The 25,551-nt window shown below is 42.9% G+C and overlaps 2 protein-coding genes across 2 annotated transcripts in view; both read right to left on the bottom strand.

Moving 5' to 3' along the window:
* Positions 1 to 25,551, bottom strand: part of HEATR4 (HEAT repeat containing 4) — a 91,098-nt gene that overhangs the window by 16,864 nt on the left and 48,683 nt on the right. Inside the window, exons 3-15 of the mRNA XM_041759580.1 lie at positions 25,328 to 25,515; positions 24,189 to 24,329; positions 18,892 to 19,092; positions 17,490 to 17,633; positions 13,541 to 13,702; positions 9,081 to 9,241; positions 8,334 to 8,438; positions 6,081 to 6,199; positions 5,008 to 5,188; positions 3,993 to 4,062; positions 2,981 to 3,170; positions 1,424 to 1,502; positions 552 to 711 (exon numbers count right to left, since the gene is read on the bottom strand). Of these exons, the coding sequence (XP_041615514.1) occupies positions 552 to 711; positions 1,424 to 1,502; positions 2,981 to 3,170; positions 3,993 to 4,062; positions 5,008 to 5,188; positions 6,081 to 6,199; positions 8,334 to 8,438; positions 9,081 to 9,241; positions 13,541 to 13,702; positions 17,490 to 17,633; positions 18,892 to 19,092; positions 24,189 to 24,329; positions 25,328 to 25,515 (1,901 nt within the window). The remainder of the gene's footprint in view (positions 1 to 551; positions 712 to 1,423; positions 1,503 to 2,980; positions 3,171 to 3,992; positions 4,063 to 5,007; positions 5,189 to 6,080; positions 6,200 to 8,333; positions 8,439 to 9,080; positions 9,242 to 13,540; positions 13,703 to 17,489; positions 17,634 to 18,891; positions 19,093 to 24,188; positions 24,330 to 25,327; positions 25,516 to 25,551) is intronic.
* Positions 10,255 to 12,629, bottom strand: LOC121493579 (non-POU domain-containing octamer-binding protein-like). The gene has a single exon (XM_041759571.1). It carries the CDS (start codon positions 12,541 to 12,543, stop codon positions 11,131 to 11,133), a length of 1,413 nt encoding a protein of 470 aa, XP_041615505.1. The 5' UTR covers positions 12,544 to 12,629; the 3' UTR covers positions 10,255 to 11,130.

The following is a 25,551-nucleotide window of genomic DNA, read 5'->3' as shown; positions in this document are numbered from 1 at the left end:
AAGGCTTTGTTTGGATGCTTAAACTTAACAGTAGTTTTTGTTTTGGTTCATACTCTTGTTTTCCTAACCCCATTTTTTGACCTCTTTCTTTCTTTCTTTTTTTTTTTTTTTTTTTAAGATTTTATTTATTTATTCACGAGAGACGCACAGAGAGAGGCAGAGACAGAGGGAGAAGCAGGCTCCATGCAGGAAGCCTGATGTGGGACTTGATCCCGGAACTCTACAATCACGCCCTGGGCCAAAGGCAGGCGCTTCAACCGCTGAGCCACCCAGGCATCCTGACCTCTAACTTTCAAATCCATTCAATTAGAACTACCTCATCTTTTTTTCTTTTTTCTTTTTTTAAAGGGACAAAATAGCACATAAAGCAATCCAGGGAGCAGGCAGGAAAAAATATAAAAGGACTGAGAGGAAGGTAGCCAAAAAGGAAAGGTAGTAGCCTTTCCTGACTCATCCTACAGGGCTAGAAACTAAACTCCCCAAATGTCCAGATCCCAGAAAAGGCTTTGTTAAAGGAGTCAGGGCATACGACTCACCCCTAGGAAACCTACCCTGAAAAGTTTCTTGTAGTAAAGTACAGAGTTTCAGTGGTTTTTGCCCCTCCTTGGGTTGCAAGTAAACACGTTTTGCTTCCTCCTTCACTTTTCCTATGACCCGCTCCATCTTGAATATTTTCTGTGTCAGCAAGTCCTTTTGGCTTAGTGTTTGAATCTAGATCAGAAAAAGATACTGGAAAAAAAACCTGCATTAGGCTGCAAATCATCAAAAACCATGAACAATGCATTGTGCCTGTTGGTGTTAAGGTGGCACAATGCCTCAGCGCATTCTTCTGATGTTGGTTGAACATTTTTTATAACTGTTAATGAAACACCTACTTTAGCTTTTTGGGCATGATGAAAGGAATCTGCTAAGAAATGCTTGCTTGGTGTGAAGCTGGTTTTGTGAAAAGAATCTAAAGTCCTTTCCCTCTATTTCTTAATCTCATTTAGCAACTTTGAAAAATTAGTTGAACTACCTGTTCAACTAGAGCATTCCTTTGGTAAAAGCCCAGGTTAGAGATTAAGGAAAGTTAAAAAGAAGAAAAACAAGGGGGCTAACTCCAGTTACTCATTCCTTCTCTAGGTCTACTTGTAAAAAACAATAACTTGGATTTAGTTGATGATGGGGAAAAAGTGGGAAGGGAAAGAAAAATAAGTATTTCAGGAACAACCCATTTTGAAGGTTACTTATAGGATTGACAGGACTATTATTTTTATTTTGTCTTTTTACCAGAATTTTATAATCTGATCTTGCATGAATCTTTTGTATCTTCAGAAAATATGGTACATTTGTGGTTGTAGAAAGTATTTCTGTGATGGAGAAAAGGTTCTGAATAACTCTTGAGAGCCCTGAATTTTCTCTTAAAAACACAGCTTGCACTTACCCTGTTCTTGATCTCCTGAAGCATTTCTTGGTTTCCTTCATTTTCTAAGTTGAGTATTTTCATTGCCTGGTCAATTTCCCTGAAAGATAAGAGAAACTTCTTAGATCGTTCTTACCCATTTTTTGTTGTTGTTGTTCTTACCCGTTTTTAAAATTTTTTTTAGGGATCCCTGGGTGGCGCAGCGGTTTGGCGCCTGCCTTTGGCCCAGGGCGCGATCCTGGAAACCCAGGATCGAATCCCACGTCGGGCTCCTGGTGCATGGAGCCTGCTTCTCCCTCTGCCTGTGTCTCTGCCTCTCTGTCTGTCTCTCTGTGTGACTATCATAAATAATAAATAAAAATTAAAAAAAAATAAATAAAATTTTTTTTGTAAATTTAGAGAGTTGGGAGTGGGAAGGGCAGAGGGACAGGGAGAGAGAATCCTAAGCAGACTCCTGCCCAGCAGGAGCCTGACCCAGGCTTAATCTCACGACCCTGGGATCATGACCTAAGCTGAAATCAAGAATCAGATGCTTAACCGACTGAGCTACCCAGGTGCCCCAGACCATTCTTATTCGTGCCCCCCCCCCCAAAAAAAAGGTAGGGGCACCCAGTGGCTCAGGAGTTGAGTGTCTGCCTTCGGCTCAGGTCGTGATCCCGGGGTCCTGAGATCGAGTCCCATATCAGGGACTCTTCCTCTGTCTGTGTCTCTGCCTCTCTCTCTCTGTGTGTCTCCTGAATAAATAAATAAAATCTTTAAAAAACAACAACAAAAAAAGCCTAAGAGTGGAAAATATAGGGGTAGGAATCAGACAAAAATCCTAAATTGTATCCTGTGGTTTTGCTGAGCCTTATCTGCAAAAATGTTATGATGCTTAGCTTGTAATAGTTAAGATGATATGTTTGAAGATACTAATGGTACCATTTCTTGAACACTTATGGTGGATACTAAACATGTCATCTCTTTAATCATCACCACGGACCCATAAGGCAGACTATTATCTTTTTTTTTTTTTTGGCAGACTATTATCTGCATTTGATACATGAAATAATGATCTCAGAAAGTTTGAGTAACTTATGTTCACATAGCTAGTGTATGCCTGAGATGGGATTCAAACTCTGGTCTCAACTGTTTTTGTTTTTTTAAGATTTTATTTATTCATGAGAGACACAGAAGGAGAAGCAGGCTTCCTGTGGGGAGCCTGATGCGAGACTCGATCCCAGGATCCTGGGATCACGGCCTGAGCCAAAGGCAGTCAACCACTGAGCCACCCAGGCACCCCGATCTTTTTTATTCTAAAGCCTGTCATCAGAATAGGCAGTTGATAAATATTAGGTGAATAAATAATGTAAAACCACCTGGGATAGAGAACAGGTATGTGAACTGCATGACCTGACTTGCCATCTAATTTAGGCCAGTTTTTCTGTTACCCACTCAGGTAGGTATGTGAATGGCACAGGTGAGCCTGTGCTTTTATAGCCATTAGGCATCCTGGAAAGGCAGGGATATATCCTGTTAACAAGGCTAGGAGAGTTAGCAGTACAAGAAGTCGTTGCAGGAATCAGGTTTAGAGCTTACTTTAGAACAGCCTCGTGATTCTCTAGGAGCAGCACATCTAGGAAGGTGTCCCTGACCCGATCCCCTTGAAGATTGAGGGCTAGGATGCTACGGCAAGCTTCTAGTCGTACACCTGGTGACTTTTCATAATGGATAGCCCAGAGCAGGAGGTCTGTCAGCTGGGGACTCACTTGGCCAATCTGACCCAAAGCTGCAGAGATTAGAAGGTAGCATGTTCCATTGTCACTTAAGATAGAGTTGGCTATATCCTAACATCCAGAAATGGCCTTATTAATAAATAATAGTAATGTAGACAGCTGCCTGCTAAATTAAGTATTGCAAATATTAAACTATTTTGTTGATACCTTCTCTTTTGTATGACAATTATCATTAGAATTTTAGGGATATGTTAGAGTAGGACATTATCTCCAAAGGATTCCTGTGGGAATGAAGAGGGAGGACCCATCCTATTCTTGCCCATTAGAATGTGAGAATACATTAATTTTCTTAAGTATCTAGGGATGAAATATAGGACAGCTAACTCAGAAGATCAGCCTACGCAGGAAAAGATAGTGGGGAAAGGAGACACAGATACTTAACAGGTTTCCCTAAGGCAAAGATGGTCAATGAGAGAAGCAATGCCAAAAGTCTTTAAAAAGAAACTCTAGGAAAGTTGCAGGGTTTTAAGTCTGCAGCAGTCTTGAATCTGGTCTTTTCCAGAGTAAAAGTATCCAATACGCTTCAGAGCAAGTGTTTCCAATAGCAGATCCCTACTTAGAACTTAATACTAATTCTGTTGGCAGGGATTGTCTTGTCAGCCCTTAACAAACTTGCCTTAAGTTTGATGCAAACCTAGAGTCTGGATCCTTAACAGAAAATTAAAAAGAAGACAATAATCTTCAGTTTCTCAGGGAAGAACTTCTGTATCATCCCTTTCCCTATACTCTACCCCCTTCCTAGAGAAAGTCTGGGGATTTATATTAACTTATGGAAAGGTGTTTGAGGTGAAGAGCTGGGGCCACTCCTGTCCTACCTTGAATGGCAAATGCCTTGATTTTCCAATAAGGATCCCTCTGTATCAGATTCAAAAGGCATTCAAGTACCTGGGATGAATAAAAGAGCAGTGTTGAGTGGAGAGGATCAGAGTAAGAATGAACCAGACAGGGATGCCTGGGTGGCTCAGCAGTTAAGCGTTTTGCTTTCGGCCCAGGGCATGATCCCGGAGACCTGGGATCGAGTCCCACATCGGGCTTCCTGCATGGAGCCTGCTTCTCCCTCTGCCTATGTCTCTGCCCCCCACTCCCCTTTGTCTCTCATGAATAAATAAATAAAAATCTTAAAAAAAAAAAAAAAAAGAATGAGCCAGACAGGGACTTTTTTTTTTTTTTTTAAGATTTTGTTTATTTATTAATGAGAGACACAGAGAGAGGGAGAGACACAGGCAGAGGGAGAAGCAGGCTCCATGCAGGGAGCCCGATGTGGGACTCGATCCTGGGTCTCCAGGATCACCCCCTGGGCTGAAGGCGGTGCTAAACTGCTGAGCTACCCGGGCTGCCCCACAGGGACCCCTCTTATCTCTAAAATGTGCTCTTACTGAAAAATGGGCTTCTATCAATTCTAGTGACAGCTGAGCTGGAAGCTGAAGTACTAGCCTGTACACATAGTGTATTAGCTGAATTATCTCCTATCTCGATTGATTTTCCTCAGCCCACAGTTCTGTGGTCATACAGGCTTCTTTAGAACACCTCCAATCAGGTTTTCCTCTAATAACTGGGGATTATAACTCCATTTACTGGAGTTGATCCTAAAGCCCGTAACTGAGATGAGAACGGGATTCAAGGATATGCTCTAGAGTTCAGTTTGGGCTGCCTGGGAGAGCTCAGTGTGGTCCTAACTGACTGATTGATGTGGCCTATATACCCCCTCACCTTCCAGATCTTTCATTCTGTGGAAACACAGAATGGTGAGTGTAGCATACACAACAAGGGAAGCTCAGGGTAATGCCCTCTTCAGGTTAATCAGGTAAGATGGGAATGTGTTTGACTTACCATATTATCACGGATCTGTAGGGCACCTGCTGCTAAACAGGCTGCCCGGCGAACTGCCATGAAGTCATCAGAGAAGCAGTTGAGGAAGCTGGGGAGAAGCCTGGCAGTCATGAGCTTGAGCCCACCAATCAGGGAGAGAGCTTCCACACGTTCCCGGAAATTTCCTTGACTCAGTTTGACTCTGTAAGGCACAGTGTTTTTTATTTTCCCTCTTTAAACTTTTGGCATTCCCACCACAACCACTGTGCCCTCAAAATAAAATCCAACCTCTGTAGGCTCTGCATTATCCATTCCCACCATTTGCTAGTCAGCCATGTGCCCATAAGTTTTAAGTTTCACTGGACAGAGATTTCAACTGTCTTTCTTACTTCAACCCCTATTACTAGCATATGCTGGACACTAAACTATATTGAATGACTAAATAAAGGAAACTTTAATGTACTTCTTGCTATAGTCAAGTCCTCTTCACTGCCCTCACATGTGCCATCCTTATTTTTGTATTTGGCTCCCAGCCTGGAATATCTTTCCTTCTCTCTGCCTATATAGTCTAATCCATCCTCCATGAATGTTGACCTTACTAATTACTAAGCATTAGTGTGTCTTGCCTATATAATCAGAATCCTGTCATACTTTTGAACTCTAAAACATTCAAAGCAGTACTTATCGCCTAGTGGGCACTCTGATTCTTTCCTTAGCCACATTGTTAGTGTCTGTAGGGACTGATAATTTTTTATTTTTAAAATAATCCTGCAGTGGGACCCAGTACAATGCTAAGCATGCAAAGTTCAACAGATGCCAGCTGACTGGATCCCAGGCTCCCTGAATACTTAAGAATAGAAAAGTTTCAGGGCACATGGGTGGCTCAGCTGGTTAGGTGTCTGCCTTTGGCTCAGGTCATGATCCCAGGGTCCTGGGATTGAGCCCCAATTGGGCTCCCTGCTCAGTGGGGATCCCTCTCCCTCTGCCCCTCCAACCCCCCACTCATGTATGCTCGCTCTTTCAAATAAAATCTTTTAAAAATATATGAAAAAGAATGGAGAAGTTTCACTGAGTTCGTGTTTACTAGGTCCTACCTGATGGTGTTATGCACCTCTTTCCCAAGGCTCATTTGCCCCAGAGCTTGGGCAGCTGCATGTCTCACTTCCTTATTCCAGTCACTCAGCATTAGTTGGATTAACTTATGTTTCATATCCTATAAATAAATATAATAATTAGCTGCCACTTATTGAATGTAAATTTTGTGCTTGGTACTGTGCCAGGTGTTCTTACCCATCACTTAGTCCTCCTAAACAATCCAATGAGGCAGATTACCATTTACAGATGACAAAATGGAGGCATAGGTTTACTTGCCCAAAGTTAACCTGTTAAATGCTAGAGCCAGGACTCAGACCCTGTCTGTTTTCTAAGCTTATGCTTTAAGCTGCTATACTCTGTTGGGACCAACATAATCTGCACTTGAGGGCCTTAAAATTTTATGGTCCCACACTAAGGGTGATGCCCATCCCCTTTGCCTGGGTTTAGTGCTAAAAGTCCTATGTCCTGGACGAACCAGGACAGTTGGCCTATATATTAGTACTTCATTCAGAAGGGAGGAGACCAAGATTACTTCAGTTGTAGTTCATGATTGTTGTAAATGTGCCCAAGCTATTCTCCCTGCCTGAAACCTCTCTTTTCCCCCCTTACCTGGTACCTAATGTTTCCATACTCTCTGAGGATTTTGTTCAGAAAGCATCTCTGTGAATTCTCTTCTGTCCTCTGTAAGCATAGGAAATCCCCATGATGCTTTACAGTTGCCTCTGTTATAGCTAGTATAACGTTTACCAAGAAAAGACCTAGTATTTTTGCATCCCCAATGCTGGCATAGTGCCTAGCATGTAGGATGTGGTCAGAAACTGCTTACTGAATGAGTGAAGGACTGATAGACATGGTGCCTTTCTTCATTCCAGCTACCTGATGTAAAGTTCTCATCTTTGCCAGGTCAGCCCCCTGCCTGCTCTGCATGTCTTTTTACTTTCAGTTGGCCGTCCTGAGTGACAAGTGCTAAGGAGGTGAATGTGCAAATGAATCAGATATTGTTAAAATGCAGATTCTGACTGAGTTAGCCTAAGGTGAGATTCTCCCCTTCTCACAAGCTACCAGGTAATGCCTATGCTGCTGGTCAGGACTTCAGAGGAAGGGTCTGTGGCAGCTGGGGCAGAATCAACCCAGACTAAAACATCTTCAGGTGATTATACTGAATGATCAGATTTTGTCCTTTCCACTCAAAATGGGAGGATCCAAAGGTGGAGGGTGTTAACTTCTCATGGGAATGGCAGTGTTCTGGGCCATTTTGGAGGTAGTTAGTGTTAAAAGAAAATGATACGGTGGCACAGAGGAAGAAGGGGAAACCCCCATTTGAACAGCTGAAGATGATTAAAAAATAAGAACAAAAAGTAGGGTGGGGTAATTGGGTAATGGGTGTTAAGGAGGGCATGTGATGTAATGAGCACTGGGTGTGATATAAGACTGAGGAATCACCTCTATCTCTGAAACCAAGAATACATTATATGTTGATTAATTGAATTTGAATAAAAAGAAGAAGCAGATTAAGTGAAAGCCCAAATGATGGTCAAGGTTTCCCCTGCCTGGAAGTCACTCTTCAGCTCCATCTAAGTATTGCCCAGTTGTTTGACACTCCTTCCCAGAACTCTGATAGGTTCGGCCTACATCCTCTCTCTCTCTCAGATGATTCTCATCTTTGTCTGAAAAGTTTTAAGAGTGTACTGTATGTTTATCTCTTATTCTTTAATCCTTTGTGTTTGTATTGTTATTCCAACCGTGATGTCAATCTTTTTAAAGTAGGGACTGTGTTTTATACTTTATGTGCTAAATACTCAAGAATCAACATAGACATTAGTATGGTTGGATTGTTGGATAAGTCAGTGTTTCTCAAACTTATCTGAAGAAGGACCAGTTTTCAAGGATGGGGGGAGGAATGTCATTGGGTGGTACTTATACAGTACATTCATGTTAAGGCAATGTCAAAGTACTATAAAAGTTTCTAAATTCTAGGGTTTTCGTTTGTTTGGTTTGGTTTGGTTTTGAGTTTTTTGCTTATTGTGAGTGGGTTACGATTTGTGAACTGCCATCATGCTAAGACGCAGGTGTCTTGAGTCAGAAAGAAATGTTGGCATATGAGGGTAATTCTGGATTAGGACTAAGAATGTAAAGATGAAGATCTACTTGGTAAGAATGGGATACTAAATAGCAGCAAAAAGTGGAAGGGCTCCCCAGCCTCCTTTTGCTTATTTATTAGACTTTGTGTCCTGGAAACACAGAAGGCTTACCAAACTGACATTTCCCCCGATCTGTGAGAGAGCCCGGCAGGCCACAATCCGGTCCTTCCACTGGTAGCTATTTAGCTCCACAGCAAGCATGGTGTGTATCAAGGTCTGAGGAATGGAAAACGTAAGTGGATATTCATGATAACTTTTAGACATGCTGGAGCCTTGAAGAAGCTGTATCCTAACATGGCTGGCATTCACCCTAAGTGATGTCACAAGTACATGAGAGACCCATCCCTAGCAAAGAAAGAATGGATTTATAAGATAGGGAGTACTCTTCTATCTGAGCCAACTAACTTTGGAATCATAAATCAGGGAACAAAATACAGATTCCATAACCTGAACAGAAAACTCCTGGGGCCTTAACTATCTTTACTCCTAAAATGATTTGCATATACCTCATCATTGTGTGTTTCACAGTTTCACATTTCTATTGAAAGTAAACACGCTTGTAGGTCTGTGCAGTTTTCAATGGTAAACTTCTGGCAGAAGCAGATTCTACATATCACAACTTGCATACACAGAAACCATCTGCAACCTACTTTTCTCATCTTTGTCTCAGGTGGCTGGTGTCCCTTTTACCTGTATACACACTTCTATACCTCAGTTCACTCACACACTTCAACACAAAAACTGTGCTTATCATCTTACTCAACCATCTGCATATTTGATTCCTTATGTGAACTGATCTCAGAGATTCAAATGTTCCCCATAACTTGGTTTCCTTCTCTGGCCCTGTAATGAACATACTGTCTTCCTGCTGAGATGGCTCAGGAGCATACAAGAGTGGCGTTCAGTGTCATCATTCTTCTTATTAAACAGCTGCTGGAGGATCCTCTTAATCACAGGGTATGTGGCAGCACCTTCTAGAGCCAAGCACTGAGCGGCAGCCCAGCTGTCCACGCTATTACCTGTCAGGTGGGGTGAAAAATAGCTATTGTCCTCCTTAAGGTTGGTACCCAAAGCTGTTACCTGCCTGGTACCTCACTTCCCTGTGCCCCCCTCAGTATAGAAGTTAGAGCCTGTATTTAAATGGATCATATCAAGGTTTTAGATATAGACTGGAAATCTTAACCTGAAACGTCAAATCCTAAAAGGCTCTTGTTGGGTAAGAGCAGTTGACCCTTATGTTCTCTGGGTGAGAGAGCGTTGTTTCTTCCCCTAGGGATTTAGAAGGCTGGAGTGGAGGCTTTTTTAAGACAGATGAATTAAGTTATTGATGGTCTGTATGCAGAAGGCCAATCCAGTCAGCCAGTTGTCCCTGTCTGCTCATTTCCCCATTGCCCCCAGGAGGAAGGAGCAAGCAGTCTTTCAGAGAGTGCTCAGGTATCTCGGGACCCTAGCAGCTTTTGTGCTTGTACGCTCCAACAGTGTTTGTAGACAATGCCTGTAAACATGCAAAGATGGAAGCATGATATATGCCAGTGGTGATTTTTTTAATTTTTAGAAAATATTCTTTAATAGTTACATCATCTTTTTAATTAAAGATTTTATGTATTTATTTGAGAAAGCATGAGTGGGGGTGGGGCGGGGAGAGGGAGAAGCAGGCTCCCAGCAGAGTAGGGAGCCCTGTGGGGTTCAGTCCCAGGACCCTGGGATAATGACCTGAGCTGAAGGCAGGCGCTTAGCCTACAGCCGTTTGGTGCCTCCTGCAGCCCAGGGTGTGATCCTGGAGACCTGGGATCAAGTCCCACGTTGGGCTTCCTGCATGGAGCCTGCTTCTTCCTCTGCCTGTGTCCCTGCCTCTCTCTCTCTCTCTGAATAAATAAATCTTTAAATAAATAAATAAATAAATCTATGTGTGGGGCACCTGGCTGACTCAGAAGAGTATGCAACTCTCGATCTCGTAGCTGTGAGTTTGAGCCCCATATTGGGTGTAGAGATTATGTATATACATATACAAACTTTTTTTTTTTTTTTTTTAAAGGCTTAAAATGTATTTTAATAAGTTGATGCTGCATTACTGCTCCATTTCTCAGAAAAACTCCAAAGGTTATCAGGGACAAATCAAACATGGTACACCAATAAAAAAAAATGCACAGCATAACTACCTAAGATAGGCAAGGCTAAGAGCTACTGTCTGACCTTCAGCATACAGCAACCCTGTTCCCAAGATTGTACTAAGCCTATCAAAAGCTGTGAACAGCATCATAGACATAAAAGGGCCATTCCTGGGTTGTTCTTACCCAGAAAAAAGATGGAGGCAACTTAACACAAGATTTTTTAAAGATACACTAAAATGAAAATCTCTAAGAGAAAGGTCTTCCTTAGGACATGAAGGGGTAATATACTGGATATAACAGAATCATATGTATGTTGTCTGTGACCTCTGTGGACATTTGCCTGAATTCCCACCTGTGAGTGAATGGAATGGGGCTAAGGTCATGGGGGATGTTTGTTTTTGTGGTGTATGTGGCAATGTCTATGGGGTTGGAGGATATAAGAATGAGAAAGCAAAAAGAACAGGATGGACAAGAATGGAATGATCAAGATTAATGGGGGCTCTAACTGGATCCATTTTGCCATGGTTCCACCCCCCCCCCCAAGACCCTCAACAATCACGAGACTTCAGGAATGCACCACACAGAATCAATTAAACGATATACCACACAGAACTGATTTGGTAAATATCGCCCCTCCCTTGCCTTCAGCCTCCAGTAAACTCCCTCAAAGTAGTACAGGCAAGAAAGACCTAACTATTGGGAGGAATCCCTAACACTTTTCCAGGGCAGAATTCTGGCTAGTCCAAAAAGGGTCCTGCTTTTAAGGGTTTTTGGGAAACTAGACATTGAAATTTTTATTAGTATCGGCGACGTTTGTTTGGAGCAAATTCAGCTCCAGGAGCTGCACGGTTGAATGCAGGAGGGGTTCCACCAATTGCCCCAATTCCTTCCATTGTAGCAGCCTGGCCAAAGCGTTCAGTTGTTGGTGGGGTCAATCCCAAGGTTCCATCTGGCATCATAGTGGCAGGTCCTGGAGGAGCTGGGGTACCAGCTGGCACTGGAGCAGGGGGCATGGCACCTCTATTGTTTATGCCCATAGCACCTCCCATAGCCATCTGCCCCATCCGTATCTCCTGTTCTCTCGCATCAGGGAACGTTCCCTTGAATCCTTCCTGCTGTCGCCGCATCATTTCTTCCTGTTGCCGCCGCATCTCTTCCTCTCGGCGCCTGCGCTCCTCCTCTTGCCTGAGCTCCAGTTGCTTTCGTTTTTGCACTTCTTGGTTATGCAGCTCTTCCATCCTCCTAAGTTCTTCTTGATGCCTCATCAAATCCTGTCTCATTAGCATGACCTGGTGCTCATGGCGAGCAGCCTCCATCTCCATCTCCAGCTTCTCACGAGCTTCCTTGATGTTGCGGTCCACTTGGTCCTGCTGCTGTTTCTCCATCTCAATCAGTGCCTTCCAGCGCATGGCATACTCATACTCAAAGGAGCCAGGCTGTGCAAATCTGGGTGGCTGCTCTCGCTCCTTGTGAAATTGCTGATTCTTTATAACCAGTTTCTCTGGAAGTCCCTCTTCATCATCCAACTGGTCCATGGGCTCCACAGTCACAGGCCGAGGAAATGTGGTTAGCAGGAAAGAGCCTTCACTGCACCTGTCCAGAGCTTTCCGAGCAGCTGGCTTCCCTGAGAATTCAACAATGCCTTTTCCTGAGGGCCTTCCTCGATCATCCACAATGACTACAGCCCTCTCCACCTGGCCAAACACGGAAAAGGCTTCCTCCAGCAGTTCATTGGAAACATACTGAGGAAGGTTTCGGACTGTAAGGGATGCACTATGGCAGGCAAAACGCACACGCAGCTGCTTTCCACGAAGTGGCATGTTGTCCAATTCTACTTTGGCAATCTCCGCTAAGGTTCGTGTTTCCAAGCGGATAAAGCCAAAGCCCTTATCCTTATGAATGAAGACTTCGCCTGCTTTCCCGTATTTCTCAAATAGTTTCCTCTTCTCCTCTTCAGTGATATCAGGAGGAAGATTGCCCACAAAGAGCCGGCTACGTTGGGTGAAGGTCTTCTCTCCTGGTTTCCTAAAATTCTTCAGGTCAATAGTCAAGCCTTCATTTTGGCTGCTGGCTTGTTGCCCATTTGCAGGTATTGGTGGTGGTGGTGGCTGCTGCTGTTGCTGCTGGTGGTGCTGCTGGTGGTGATGCTGATGATGCTTCCTTGGAGTATGGTTTTGCTTCTCCAAGTTAAAGGTTTTATTGCTCTGCATTTTTGCACCCCGCTACCGACTGTTCTCTCCTCAGAGTAACGGCGACGCTACACGGCCTCTACCGTCCCGAGCACTTTTTTTTTTTTTTAAAGCTAAGGAGTGGTTCCATTTTTTTTTAAATTTTTATTTATTTATTTATTTATGATAGTCACACACACACAGAGAGAGAGAGAGAGAAAGAGGCAGAGACACAGGCAGAGGGAGAAGCAGGCTCCATGCACCGGGAGCCCGACGTGGGATTCGATCCCGGGTCTCCAGGATCGCGCCCTGGGCCAAAGGCAGGCGCCAAACCGCTGCGCCACCCAGGGATCCAAACTTTTTTTTTTTTTTTTTTTTAAGTAAATCTGTGGGACACAGGGGTGGCTTAGTCAGTTAAGCATCCAGCTCTTGATTTCTTCTCAGGTTATGATCTCAGGGTTGTGAGATCAAGCCCAACATCGGGCTCTACATTGGGTATGGAGCATGCTTAAGATTCTCCCTCTCCGTCTACCCTCCACCTCTCTTTCACATGCTTGCATGTGGTCTCAAAAAATAAATTTGTGTGAAAGGGGGCATAGTGTCTAAGCAAATGCATCCATGAAACACTTAGTTGCCCAGGTACCACTAGGTGGCAGTGTACCTATCTTGTAAAAGTACCTAGGAAGCAATATCTTATTTATTTATTTATTTATTTATTTATTTATTTATTTATTTATTTATTTTTAAAGATTTTATTTATTTATTCATGAGAGACACAGGCAGAGGGAGAAGCAGGCTCCATGCAGGGAGCCTGACGTAGGACTCCATCCTGGGTCTCTAGGATCAGGCCCTGGACTGAAGGTGGCGCTAAACCGCTGAGCCACCGGGGCTGCCGGGAAGCAATATCTTACAAACATAAACCCAAACCTATGTAGACTTCACAGAGCATAATAATGGAGAAGAAGGGATTAAGAAATGCTGATGGTGAGGTGTTCTGCCCTTACCCCACATTCCCAGGTCAGAAGTGATAGTTACTCACCCTTTGAAACGGCAGTATGCATGATGTCCCGGGCAAGGGGATTATGCGACTGTATGGCATATTGGCATACTGCCGCTGCCATCCGCACATTGGCATTTTTGTCACAAAGAGCAGCCTCCAGAGCGGGCTGTAGAACCTCTGGCAAGTCCTGGATAGATGGGGCTTTCACAGTCTCCTCCTTGCCTACAATCAAAAGAGAACCAGGTAAGAGGGTGCTAGCCTCTTTGATTTTCACTGAAAGTTTCCTTCCCATAGCCACACAGTGGTTGACCTTAGTCAGTTGCTGGTGCTTACTGCTACTTAATAAAATTACGATTTAGCTGAGCCCCTGCAATGGGCACTATTTTATGGCTCACTTCTGTGCTGTGTACACCACTTTCCAATCCTTTATCACCTGGCATCTGAAGAGCTGGATTAAAGCCACAGAAGGTTTCCAGCTAGACTGGTGAGCTTTATCATTAGTTTCAGTGGTGAAAATCAACCTCTTTACCAAATATATTTTTATATTTTTAATAATAGCAATTATACTTAGATGGTGCTTTGCCATTTATAGTGTTTTCATATTCATTATCTTAAGTCATCCAGCCCTCATTGAAGTAGGCAAGGTAGGTATTAACTGCCTTGAAATATGTCATTCCAGGAGTCTTTTTAGATTGAAACAGACTCACAGGATTCACAGACCACACAAAGCACCGATCTTCAGAAGGATCTAGGATGCGAGCACAGTTTGCCAACAGGGCAGCATCTAGCGTTCCTTTTGACAAGAGTTCTCAAGGCAATTAGTGTTCCACAGAGCCTTCTGGGGACACATGCTATGTCCCACAGGAATGAGTATGTTGTATAACAAGTCCATAGATCTAGTCCCAGGGCCCACATAGGGCCTGCCTCACTGCATTCCTGGAAGCTCAAGGGACGGCGTCTCTTTTTTTTTTTTTTTTTTTAAGATTTTATTTATTTATTCATGAGAGACACAGAGAGGCAGAGACTCAGGCAGAGGGAGGAGCAGGCCCCACGCAGGGAGCCCGACATGGAACTCCATCCCAGGTCTCCAGGATCAGGCCCTGGGCCGAAGGCAGGCACCAAACCGCTGAGCCACCCAGGGATCCCGGGATGGCATCTCCTTGAGGCATTTCTATTTCCCTACAGTTTTCCCAGTCCAGATGCAATTTAACAGAGTTCATGTTTATTATAAGCATGTTGCCTATAAAGATAGTTCCTGTTCCTGTCCTTATCAGGGCAGCAGGTAGGCATTTTAACTAAAGCTCAAATTCTCAAGTAGAAGGGGAAAGGGTCTGTTCACCTTTTGTCCACAATTATTCTCATTAGAGAGATAAAGAATTTGAAGCTCAGGCTGACTTCCCAAGTAGTGGCAGAGCTGGATCCTGTGACTAAGTTTTTAGGATTTCTAATCTGCCTATCTTATTGCTGTGAGCTGCTATGCCATTTGTTAAGAACAGGCTAGATGGGAATAGGGATATTTTATGGGAATATGTAGAAGTCAAGTATTTCAAGAAATAATGAGTAAGATAGTTTTCTTGGGGAAGGTATGGGGAAGAAACAAGACAAAGACAAGTCAAAATCTAGACACTGAAGAGATGTGAAAGGGAGCACATGGAAGGCATAATTCTGGGGGCAGACAAGAATTCTTTGTATGTGAAGACCTGGGGATAAGATTATAATACCTACCTACTGTTGCTACCTACTGAAGGTTTTCTCTGTGCCAGGCACCCCAAATACACCATCCATTTGATACTCAGGGGAATAAGTAGTTATAATAAAAAATGTAGGGCAGCCCTGGTGGCGCAGCGGTTTGGCGCCGCCTGCAGCCTGGGGTGTGATCCTGGAGACCCTGGATCGAGTCCCACGTCGGGCTCCCTACATGGAGCCTGCTTCTCCTTCTGCCTGTGTCTCTGCCTCTCTCTGTCTATGAATAAATAAATAAATAAATAAATAAATAAATAAATAAATAAATAAATAATCTAAAAAAAAAAAACAAAAATAAAAATGTAAATGGGGGAGAATAAAAATGTATATGGGGGGAGCACCTGGCTGGCTCAGTCTGGAGAACAAGTGACTCTTGATCTCAGGGTCATGAGTTCAAGCCCCATGTTGGGTGTAGAACTTAATGTAAAAGGGAAAAAAAATGTATATGTGTGGAAGTACATAGCAGGGACAATGAACCAAGTCTAGGTGCTGGGGCCAGGAAAATTCAGAGGAGGTGATAGCTGATAACTGAAGTTAATAGAAGTTAATCAGGTAAAGAGAAATGAAGAGTTTTCTAGCAGATGGGGCAGCAGATTTGAAAACTTGTAGCAAAAATACACATGTCTCGAACTCAGTAGCTAAGAAATAAATGAAGCTTTAAAAACGTGACAAGGGCAGCCCCCGTGGCGCAGTGGTTTGGCGCCGCCTGCAGCCTGGGGTGTGATCCTGGGGTCCCAGGATCGAGTCCCACATCGGGCTCCCTGCATGGAGCCTGCTTCTCCCTCTGCCTGTGTCTCTGCCTCTTTCTCTCTGTGTCTATGAATAAATAAATAAAAAAAAAATAAAAAATAAAAACGTGACAAGTTTATAGAAGTAAAATTAGTCCCTGCCATTAAGGAGTTTCTTATCTAGTAGGAATGGCAGGAAAGCAAATGACAATTAGGATAGAGTGATATAAGGGCAGAATAATATTAGGGTGCTACTGGCAGCAGAGAGGGGAAAAGCATCAGCCCAGGATTCACATAAAAGGTGGTATCTGAGGGCATTTGAGAAAAAAGTCAGTTGGTTTTATGTCCTTCTAATAGTACTTGGATAGCTTCTATCATTTGGGTCCTGTATCTTGTTAAACTCAGATTACAGCTGTAGATGGGAAATTTTCCTTTTTAACTACTTACTGCTAGTTTAAAAAAAAAAAAAAAAGCTATTGACATTTCTAAAGATTATTAGAAAAAAATGGCTAAGTCCTTAAGTTCATTTTGTAAAGCTAGCAAAAACTAAAACTTAACAAAAATAAACTCATTTCACTTAGAAATGTAGTAGAATATTCTAAAATATTAAATCAGACTCAGTGGAGTAATAAAAGAGTAATAATATATCATGATCTATTAGATTCTAAGAAATTGGCAACAAATTCATATCCACAAATTAAAGGGAAAAACTAGAAAATGGCTGATAAAATTCAACACATTTTTATAATAAGTAGAAAAGTCTACATGTACGTTGGCTTATATTATATTTCCAAAAGCATCAAGGAAGATGTAAAATGCCAAACTAAACATTGGTTACCCTGGGGAGTGGCATGGGTGCGACTGGGAATTTTAGGAGAAGAGAATTATTCCTTTTTATATTCCTCTGTTGACTGATGAATACATAAAGAGGGAAACAGAATCAGTAGAATATATTTATTTGGTTATGGGAAGAGGAAAGGTTTGTCTAGGATGACTCAGGGCCCTGACTCAGAAACTAGATGGATTGTGGTGGGGCTACTGAATGAAGTTTGGAGCTTGGGTAGGGGTCTATGGTCAGGGTGATAAGTTTGAGTTTCAGGTGTGCTGTCAAAAGAAGGGCTAAACTAAAAGGGAAAAAAGTGTGTGTGTGTGTGTATATATATATATATATATATATACACACACACACACATATATATGTATTGTGTACACACTGTATATTACTTTGGTCTTTTACAAATGGGATCTCTCAGGGTGGAACAATGCAAACTTGCTTGAAGCTGCTGGGCAAACGAAAGGTAATGAAATATAGTGCAAAAAGCACTGGACTAGAAGTCAGGAATTTTAATTTCATCTCTATTGTTAATAAGCTTGTATATTCCGGCTAGTCTCTGGGCCTTGGTTTCCATGTTTGTAAAAAAAATATCTTGGATAAGCTCGAAGGTCCACATCAGTTATCATTGTCTATGGCTGTGTAAGTTGCTTATCTTCTCATGCAGTTAAGTTCAGGATCTCACCTGAGTCCCCCTGGCTGGTGGCATTCCGGGGCTGTTCTAAAGCAGCTGTGGCACATGTGATGATGGCTTGGATCCGAACATCATCATGCATGTCTACCAAGCCCCGCATCAGGCCCTCTATTGTCTCATGATGCCACTCAATGACTTTGCCGCAGGGAGTGAAATGAGAAGAAAACCATCTGATTAGAGTTAGTCTCCTTCCTCCTAGCACAATTCAAGCAGAACATTAGCTCAGAAGAATAAAGGGCCCCAGAGAAATGGGGTCTTTTGGGAAGTTATTTCTCTGAAAATCCATATACCCTGTTGGTTAGTTCCCAGACACCTCCCCCCTCCCAGTCCTATCTTAGTCTCTCTTTGCTTAAATAACTCTTCATTGTTACCATCTGGAAAATAAAAGGGGTGTGTATGTGTGTGATAAAACAGTGATTAAGGGTAGTTTGTTGTCAAACTTACTTGGTTTGGAATCACAGTTACTAGCTGTGTGACCTTGGATAAGTTAGTTAACCTCTCTGAGCTTAGTACTGCTCATTTATAAAATAGGAATGGTCTTAGAATCTACCATATTTAGTTAGAGTATTAAATGAGTTAACTAGACAAAGTATTTAACAAAATGGCAAGATAGCAGACTCAGCTGTTAACAATTGTGGTTATCGTTAGGTTGCCTTTGAGGTCTCTTCCATCTGGCTTTCAAGGTCTTCTCATTTCATTACTAACTTCTCTCTTTGTAGGTGTCAAGCTCTTATTTCAGAGTTCCTACTAGAAGGTTTTACTCAGAAAATCTTTCAACCCTTTTTTGTTTACCTGATCTCATATATGTAATGGATTGTTTGTCCTGTACTAATTAAACTAGTCTCCTGTTCTACAAGCCAGCAGCCCTGAGTCCTCGGATCTTATAGCTTTGGACAATTGTCCCCCTCACTCTGCCCCAAGCATTCAGCCTTCTACTCCCATATTGCCAAAGGCAGGGCGTATATATGAGAATCCCAACTCCACATAGGAATTTTGGAGAGGCATTGTTTACACCACAGCCAACTACAATTCCTTTTGATCACTACATTTCCCTTGCTTGGACAGCATGTTTCATCCCTCCCTTGATGCATCATTTATTGAGGGCAAAATCTCAGGGGTTGTAAGACTGAGTCCCTGTCTGGGAAGAATCCTCAATGTAGTGCCTATATACAAATTCCTGATGTAAAACCTGCCTGTGCAAAAAGACCTCCAGATGCATCAACTATTATGATGTGAAAGGCTCTTCTCTAGTGACCCTTTGATGACGCAACCAGATTTGTATGTTTTGCAAGAAAGGGATGGATTTTCATAGAGAAACACTAATTCAAGGTGAGCCCCTCCTCCCTCCAATGTATACCAATGTCTCCGGCTCCACCCTGGCCCCTTCACTCACTCAGAGCCCAGGCAGTCTTCCATTCCTCCAGCATCCTCTGCAGGGCCCCCAGTTCCCAAGTCCCATTCTCCTTCAGTGATTCTTCCTGCTTCTTCAGTCTCCTGGTCTTACTGGCATCCTTCTCACTCAGCTGGAACAGCAGATCCTTGGCTGGGGTGGGCAGAGCCGTCCAGCGTGGGGCTCCTTTCACAGGCCTGTAGGCTGTGCAGCAGGACAGTGTGAGATAGTCTTACCCCACTGCCCTAGGCCCTGTGTTCCCAGCTAGCATTACATCCTGCTCCTGACCAACACCAAGGCAAAACAATACTTGAAAACAAACTTTCCCATGATTATACAAGGAACTAAGTACGAGTCCCACAGGGAGTTAGGAAAGGTCCTAATGAGACATAATAAAGCCATGATTTTTTTTAGGGGGGGGGGATTGAGATATATACAAAAATTTTCATACATTTAATCTTTAAGAAGAAAATTTGTTTATATGTAATAAGGTTTTGCTCAAAATTCAGTATCTGATATATTGCAATTTAGAGTATAATTGTCCATTCCTAGTTTATTAGGATTTCTTTCTTTTTTTTTTAAGTTTATATATTTATTGGGGTACCTGGGTGGCTCAGTCAGTTAAGTATCTGACTCTTGATTTCAGCTCATGTTCTGATCTCAGGGTCCTGGGATCAAGCCCCACATTGGGCTCCATGCTCAGCAGGGAGTCTGCTTGAGGATTCTCTCTCCTTCTCCCTCTGCTCGTGTGCTTTCTCTCTCTCTAAAATAAATCTTTTTTTTTTTTAAGCTTACTTATTTATTTGTAAGTAATTTCTACAGCCAATATGGCAATATGGGGCTCAAACTCATGACACCAAGATCAAGAGTCGCATGTTCTTTTTTTTTTTTTTTTTTTTAAGATTTATTTATTTATTCATTCAGAGAGAGCAAAGAGAGAGGCAGAGACACAGGCAGAGGGAGAAGCAGGCTCCATGCCAGAAGCCTGATGTGGGACTCGATCCTGGGTCTCCAGGATCACACCCTGGGCTACAGGCAGCGCTAAACCGCTACGCTACCAGGGCTGCCCAAGAGTCGCATGTTCTGATTGAACCAACCAGGTGCTGACATTTTTATGTTTATTTTTAACGTTTTTAATGAGCCAACCAGGTGCTGAGCTTTTTATTTTTATTTTTAAGGTTTTTAATTTGAGAGGAGGAATACTGCTACAAGCTGCTAAGTTTAGAAGATTTTAGCATCTCTGAGTTTTTCCTCATTATGACAACAGCTGGAGATTTGAGGACAGAAGAACATATTATAAAAAAACAGTTATAGTTGTTATATAAAAACCAGTTATAGTTATGTTTTCTAGACTTTGTGATATCCCTGGTATCAGATTCAGAAAGCCTCTTTCTAAGAAGAGTGGTTGTGTGCAAAAGGCAAAAGATATAAAAACATTTCCAAATTACCAAATTCATGATCTGCTTGCTACATTGCTTATCAGTCTAATGCTCTAATCTGTCACTATCAAAGATTTGTGTTTCTGGGGCACCTGGGTGGCTCAGTGGTCGAGCATCTGCCTTCAGCTCAGGTCATAATCCCAGGGTCCTGGGATCGAGTCCCACATTGGGCTCCCTGCAGGGAGACTGCTTCTCTCTCTGCCTGTGTCTCTGCCTCTCTCTCTATCTCTCATAAATAAATAAAATCTTAAAAAAGAAAGATTTGTGTTTCTTTTTTTTTTTTAAGATTTTATTTATTCATGAGAGACACATCTCTCCTCTTAGCCTGCTTGAAATCCACCCCCCACGGAATTGAGAAGTGGTTGTAGTAGTCTAGTCCTTTTCCTCCTGTATCCCCCTGCTCAGGGAGTTAAAAAGGATGTGGTAAGAAAGCTTTGAATCTCTGGTATTTAACCTGTGTGGGAATAAACATGCACAACTGCCAACATTAATTTTACTTTCGGTCCTTTGAGTCCTAGGCAGGTAGAACACATCCAGTAACCACATTCCACATTAAAAGTCCCCTGAAGGGAGCACACAGACAACCCTTTGGCTTTCTCTAGGATAAAAGGCACAGAATATTTTATTGACAGAAACAAATGGTGCCTTTGACTCTGCACCATAAGACCTGTGCTTAGTATCAAACTGTCATGATCTGGGTATGCTAAAGAGTTTTATATCACAGCTTGGGGGAAATTAAGGCTTAAAAAGCAAGAAGTACACTTTGTGCCTTAAGAATTTTCATCATCTTAAAGAAATTATCACCTAAGTTTTCCAATTCAATCAAAATGGAGAGTTAAAAAAAAAAAAATTCACCCACACCTCCTAACTCCAGGAATTTTCCCCCTTTTTTTCTTCCTTTTTAGGTTCTTTCATACCTGGTATTTCCTGGGATGAGACAATGAATGAAATAGTTATAAGAAGGTGTTTCTATGTTACTATTCTGACTTTATATCTCCCAGATCACTTTCAAATATTTACTTATTTTTTAAAGATTATATATTTATTTATTTGACAGAGAGAAGAGAGCACAAACAGGGAGGAGCAGAGGGACAGGGAGAACCATACTCCTCACTGAGCAGAGAGCCTGACATGGGGCTCCATCCCAGGACCCCGGGATCAGACTTGAGCTGAAGGCAGATGCTTAACCAACTGAGACACAGGTGCCCTATTTATTATTTTTTAATTAAGCTCCATATCCAACGTGGGGCTTGAACTCCTAACCCTGAGATCAAGTCATATATTCCAACTGAGCCAGCTAGGCACCCCCAATTTCAAATTCTATCATCTATCTATCTGTCTACTTATCTATTTATAGATTGTATTTATTTACTTATGAGAGAGGCAGAGATACAGACAGAGGGAGAAGCCGGCTCCCTGGAGGGAGCCCGATGCAGGACTTGAACCTGGACCGGGATCATGCCTTGAGCCAAAGGCAGATGCTCAACCACTGATCTACCCAGGCGTCCCTCAAATACTATTTTAAAAAGAAGTTTGGGGCATCCCTGGGTGGCTTAGCGGTTGAGGGTCTGCCTTTAGCTCAGGGCGTGATACCGGAGTCCCAGGATTGAGTCCCACATCGGGCTTCCTGCATGGAGTCTACTACTCCCTCTGCCTGTATCTCTGCCTCTCTCTCTCTCTCTCTCTCTGTGTGTCTCTCATGAATAAGTAAATAAATAAAATATTTTAAAAATATAAATTAATTTAAAAAAGTTGGGCGCACCTGTGTGGCTCAGTCAGTTAGGCATCTACCTTCAGCTCACGTCGTGATCTCTGGTTCCTGCGATTGAACTCCACCTGGGATCAAGTCTCCTTCTCCCTCCCCTCCCCACCACTTGTGGTTCTCTCTCAAATGAATAAATAAAATCTTTTAAAAAATTAAAAAGTTTGGGAAAGATTCTACAGCTTATGTTTGTTATATGTTCTTTGTTCTGGAGAAAAGAGGGAGGCATCTAGCACACTGGTGGAAAAGTGTCTGTGAAGCCAGTGAGATAGGTGGTGAGGCATCTGAATTCAGCCTGGGGTGGGAGGGTGTGTAGCACCTTGTGAGGTAGAATTCACATATTATAAAATTCATCCTTTAAAAATGTATACAGGGGATCCCTGGGTGGCGCAGCGGTTTGGCGCCTGCCTTTGGCCCAGGGCGCGATCCTGGAGACCCAGGATCGAGTCCCACGTCGGGCTCCCGGTGCATGGAGCCTGCTTCTCCCTCTGCCTGTGTCTCTGCCTCTCTCTCTCTCTCTGTGACTATCATAAATAAATAATAAATTTAAAAAAAATTAAAAATATACAATTCAGTGGGTTTTTTTTTTTAATTTTTATTTATTTATTGATGATAGTCACACACAGAGAGAGAGAGAGAGAGAGAGAGGCAGAGACACAGGCAGAGGGAGAAGCAGGCTCCATGCACCGGGAGCCCGACGTGGGACTCGATCCTGGGTCTCCAGGATCGCGCCCTGGGCCAAAGGCAGGCGCTAAACCGCTGCGCCACCCAGGGATCCTGTATTCGGTGGTTTTTAGCATATTCAGAGTTGTACAACTATTGCAGTGTCTTAATTTTAGGATATTTTTATCACCCCAAAAAGAAACCCTGTGCCAATCCCTCTCTTCCCCCAGTGAGAACTTTGTGTCATTGTGGATTTGCCTATTCTCAGAGGGGAGGACATATGCAGTACAGTTGCCTTGTGGGGAAGGTGGTATACTAATAATTCCTTGAGTTTGAGCACTTAATGGTTTATAAAATGCATTCACAAGATCACCTAAGTATCAATAAATGTAACAAAATCAACAAGTATTCCCGAAGTGCCTTGCCATAGGAATGATTAGTGTCTCAGCCCTAATGAAGCAGCAGAAGCCCTAGAAGGTGACTTGCCTAGACCCAATCCAAGACTTTGCTAGGGTGCTTTCTCCACTACTACCATTAGTTTCTGCACACCAGGGGGCCCACTGGAACAATGACCCTGCAAAGAAAAGTCATGGGACATGGAAGCATAGTCTCTTGGAGAGTGGGCACTTTTTGTTTTATAAGCTCATTTCTTGGCCATCTTCCTTCCCTCCATCTTTTTTCCCCCTCCCTTCCCTTTATCTCTCTTACAGAATTAAGATGATATAGTTATGAAACAGAAATTTAGAACAGAGGATGACCCTAGTACCTGTGGCAGGTATGGCCTGAGAATGGAATGGGAGGATAGAACTCGCCCAAAGAGACAAGGATCAAGGGTCTGATGTACTTTTCCTGGAAAAAGAGATGGGACTTGTCTCATTGGTAATTACCAGCCCTAAATCTCATGGTTACACCTAACCTAAGTTTGATCTGATTTCAATTGAATGGATGTTCCACAAAGGCTCTTCCTAGTTATAGTTAGTGTTTGATAATTTTAGTTAGTAGGAAGGGACTCCTCTACAAACTGATGATGTCCATAAGGGGCCTCTGTGCTCAGCAGGGAGTCTGAGATCCTCTCCTCCTCCCTCTGCACCTCCTCCCCAGGTTGTGCATATACTCACATGCACATGCTTGTGCTCTCTCTGAAATAAATAGAAAAAGAAAGGAAGGAAGAAAGAAAAAGAGCAGGTGCCATGTGGAGCTTGATCTCACAACTCTGATACCATGACTTGAGCCAAAATCAGGAGTTCAGCACTTAACAATCTGAGCCGCCCAGGTGTCCCAGAAGTGTAGCTATTTCTTTAAGGAGCTTGTTTTATAAGCTGGACATCATCAGACCCTCGATCCTTGTCCCTTTGGGCTAAAAACCACTGAATTGTATACATTTTTAAAGGATGAATTTTATAATATGTGCTTCCTATTACGTGCTTCCTGCTTACGTGCTTCGGGAACTGGCTGGGAAGTCCACCTTTCTGGGGTTTCAGGGAAGACTTTAGACAGCTGCTTCTTGTACCGATTGAAGTTTTCCAGGAAAATGTGGTCTCTCTTCGCACCAATCTGGTGGATGACCTGGACTTGATCTGTGAACAGACATATAAGGAGTCCCTAGTACCACACTCCTTCCTCTCTTGCTGGGTTTTCAGTCATCAGGATCAGACCCAATTTCCTTCTGCCTTAACTCTTTAGCACCTAAGACTCATGATTACCATGATGTGGGGGCATCCTTTGAAGGTGACTGTTGCTTGGAAATAGGAGCCAGTGGTCTCATAGAGGCTTAGAAACCAAGGCAGAACCTGTCTTAACTGACAGGCATTGTCCCCTATGAAAAACTAAGTCCTAATAAAAGAGTATCTAATTCATTTCTTATCAGTCATAACTAACTTCATCTGAATAATTTTGTTAAACATTTAAGGCGACTTTCAGTTGACAGTCTGGGAACAAGATGGGGGCAAGGAAGGATAAACAGTTTGGAACATGCAGACCTAGATCATGTATCTTACAAGCCGGGGCTTCTAAAGGATAGCAAGATGGAAGGGGAAGGTAGTAGATATTTTATTGAGCATTGGGCAAGAAACATTACAGATGCTTTCCTGTCCTTGAAGTGAATTTTTGTTACTATTGTTTTACAAATAAGGCTCAGAGGGATTATATAGTTTGCTCATATTAGTAGGGAGGGGCTAAGCCAGGATCCTCCAGATTCCAAAACCTATGATTTTTTTCTTTAACCCCTCAATGGGGGATTATCTCAAAGGAAGAGAAAGGAGAAGAGCAGACAGAGAAGAGGTGTTCTCCAAGCCAAATCCTATTTGCTTTACAACCCCACACTCCATAACCTCCTTCATAAGATAAAGGGATAGAGCCAGGGGAAGAGGGAAAATAGTTCCTCCTCTCACCAGATACCTGCCTGCCCTCTGCCAAAACAACCTTCCTGTGCTAGTCACTAGGGGATGTTGCTATGAACACCTTGGTCATCTACGGCCCCTTATCCACACTCATGACTGGTTCATTCCCCCGCTGCCTTCCACCTCCCTGTTCCATGTCCACCACAGGCCCCAGCATAGCACCCCAGCTCTATTACCAAAGTATATCTCCTGTTCATAGGTGTTGGCTGTGGAGTAAGCAAACTTTCCAGCTCGAGGATTCACCTGTCGGAAGTAGCTCTGCTTTGGGGGCTGGTGGACGTTCTTTCCTTTGATATCCTCAGCAGTCTTATTGTTGCCAGGCATAGTTTCAGTTGTCTGCACTTGTGGCAAGTAATTGGGCAGTCTTAGCAAGAGGGAGAGGGAGAAGAGGGAAAGATAG

The sequence above is a fragment of the Vulpes lagopus genome, chromosome 6 (assembly GCF_018345385.1).
Source record: "Vulpes lagopus strain Blue_001 chromosome 6, ASM1834538v1, whole genome shotgun sequence".
Lineage (NCBI taxonomy): Eukaryota > Metazoa > Chordata > Mammalia > Carnivora > Canidae > Vulpes > Vulpes lagopus.
Note: the sequence above shows the minus strand (reverse complement) of the source record. Positions and strands in the feature narration are given on the sequence as shown.

Coding starts and splice junctions, on each gene's coding strand:
- LOC121493579 (XM_041759571.1), bottom strand. CDS start 12,543: ATGCAGAGCAATAAAACCTTTAACTTGGAGAAGCAAAACCATACTCCA.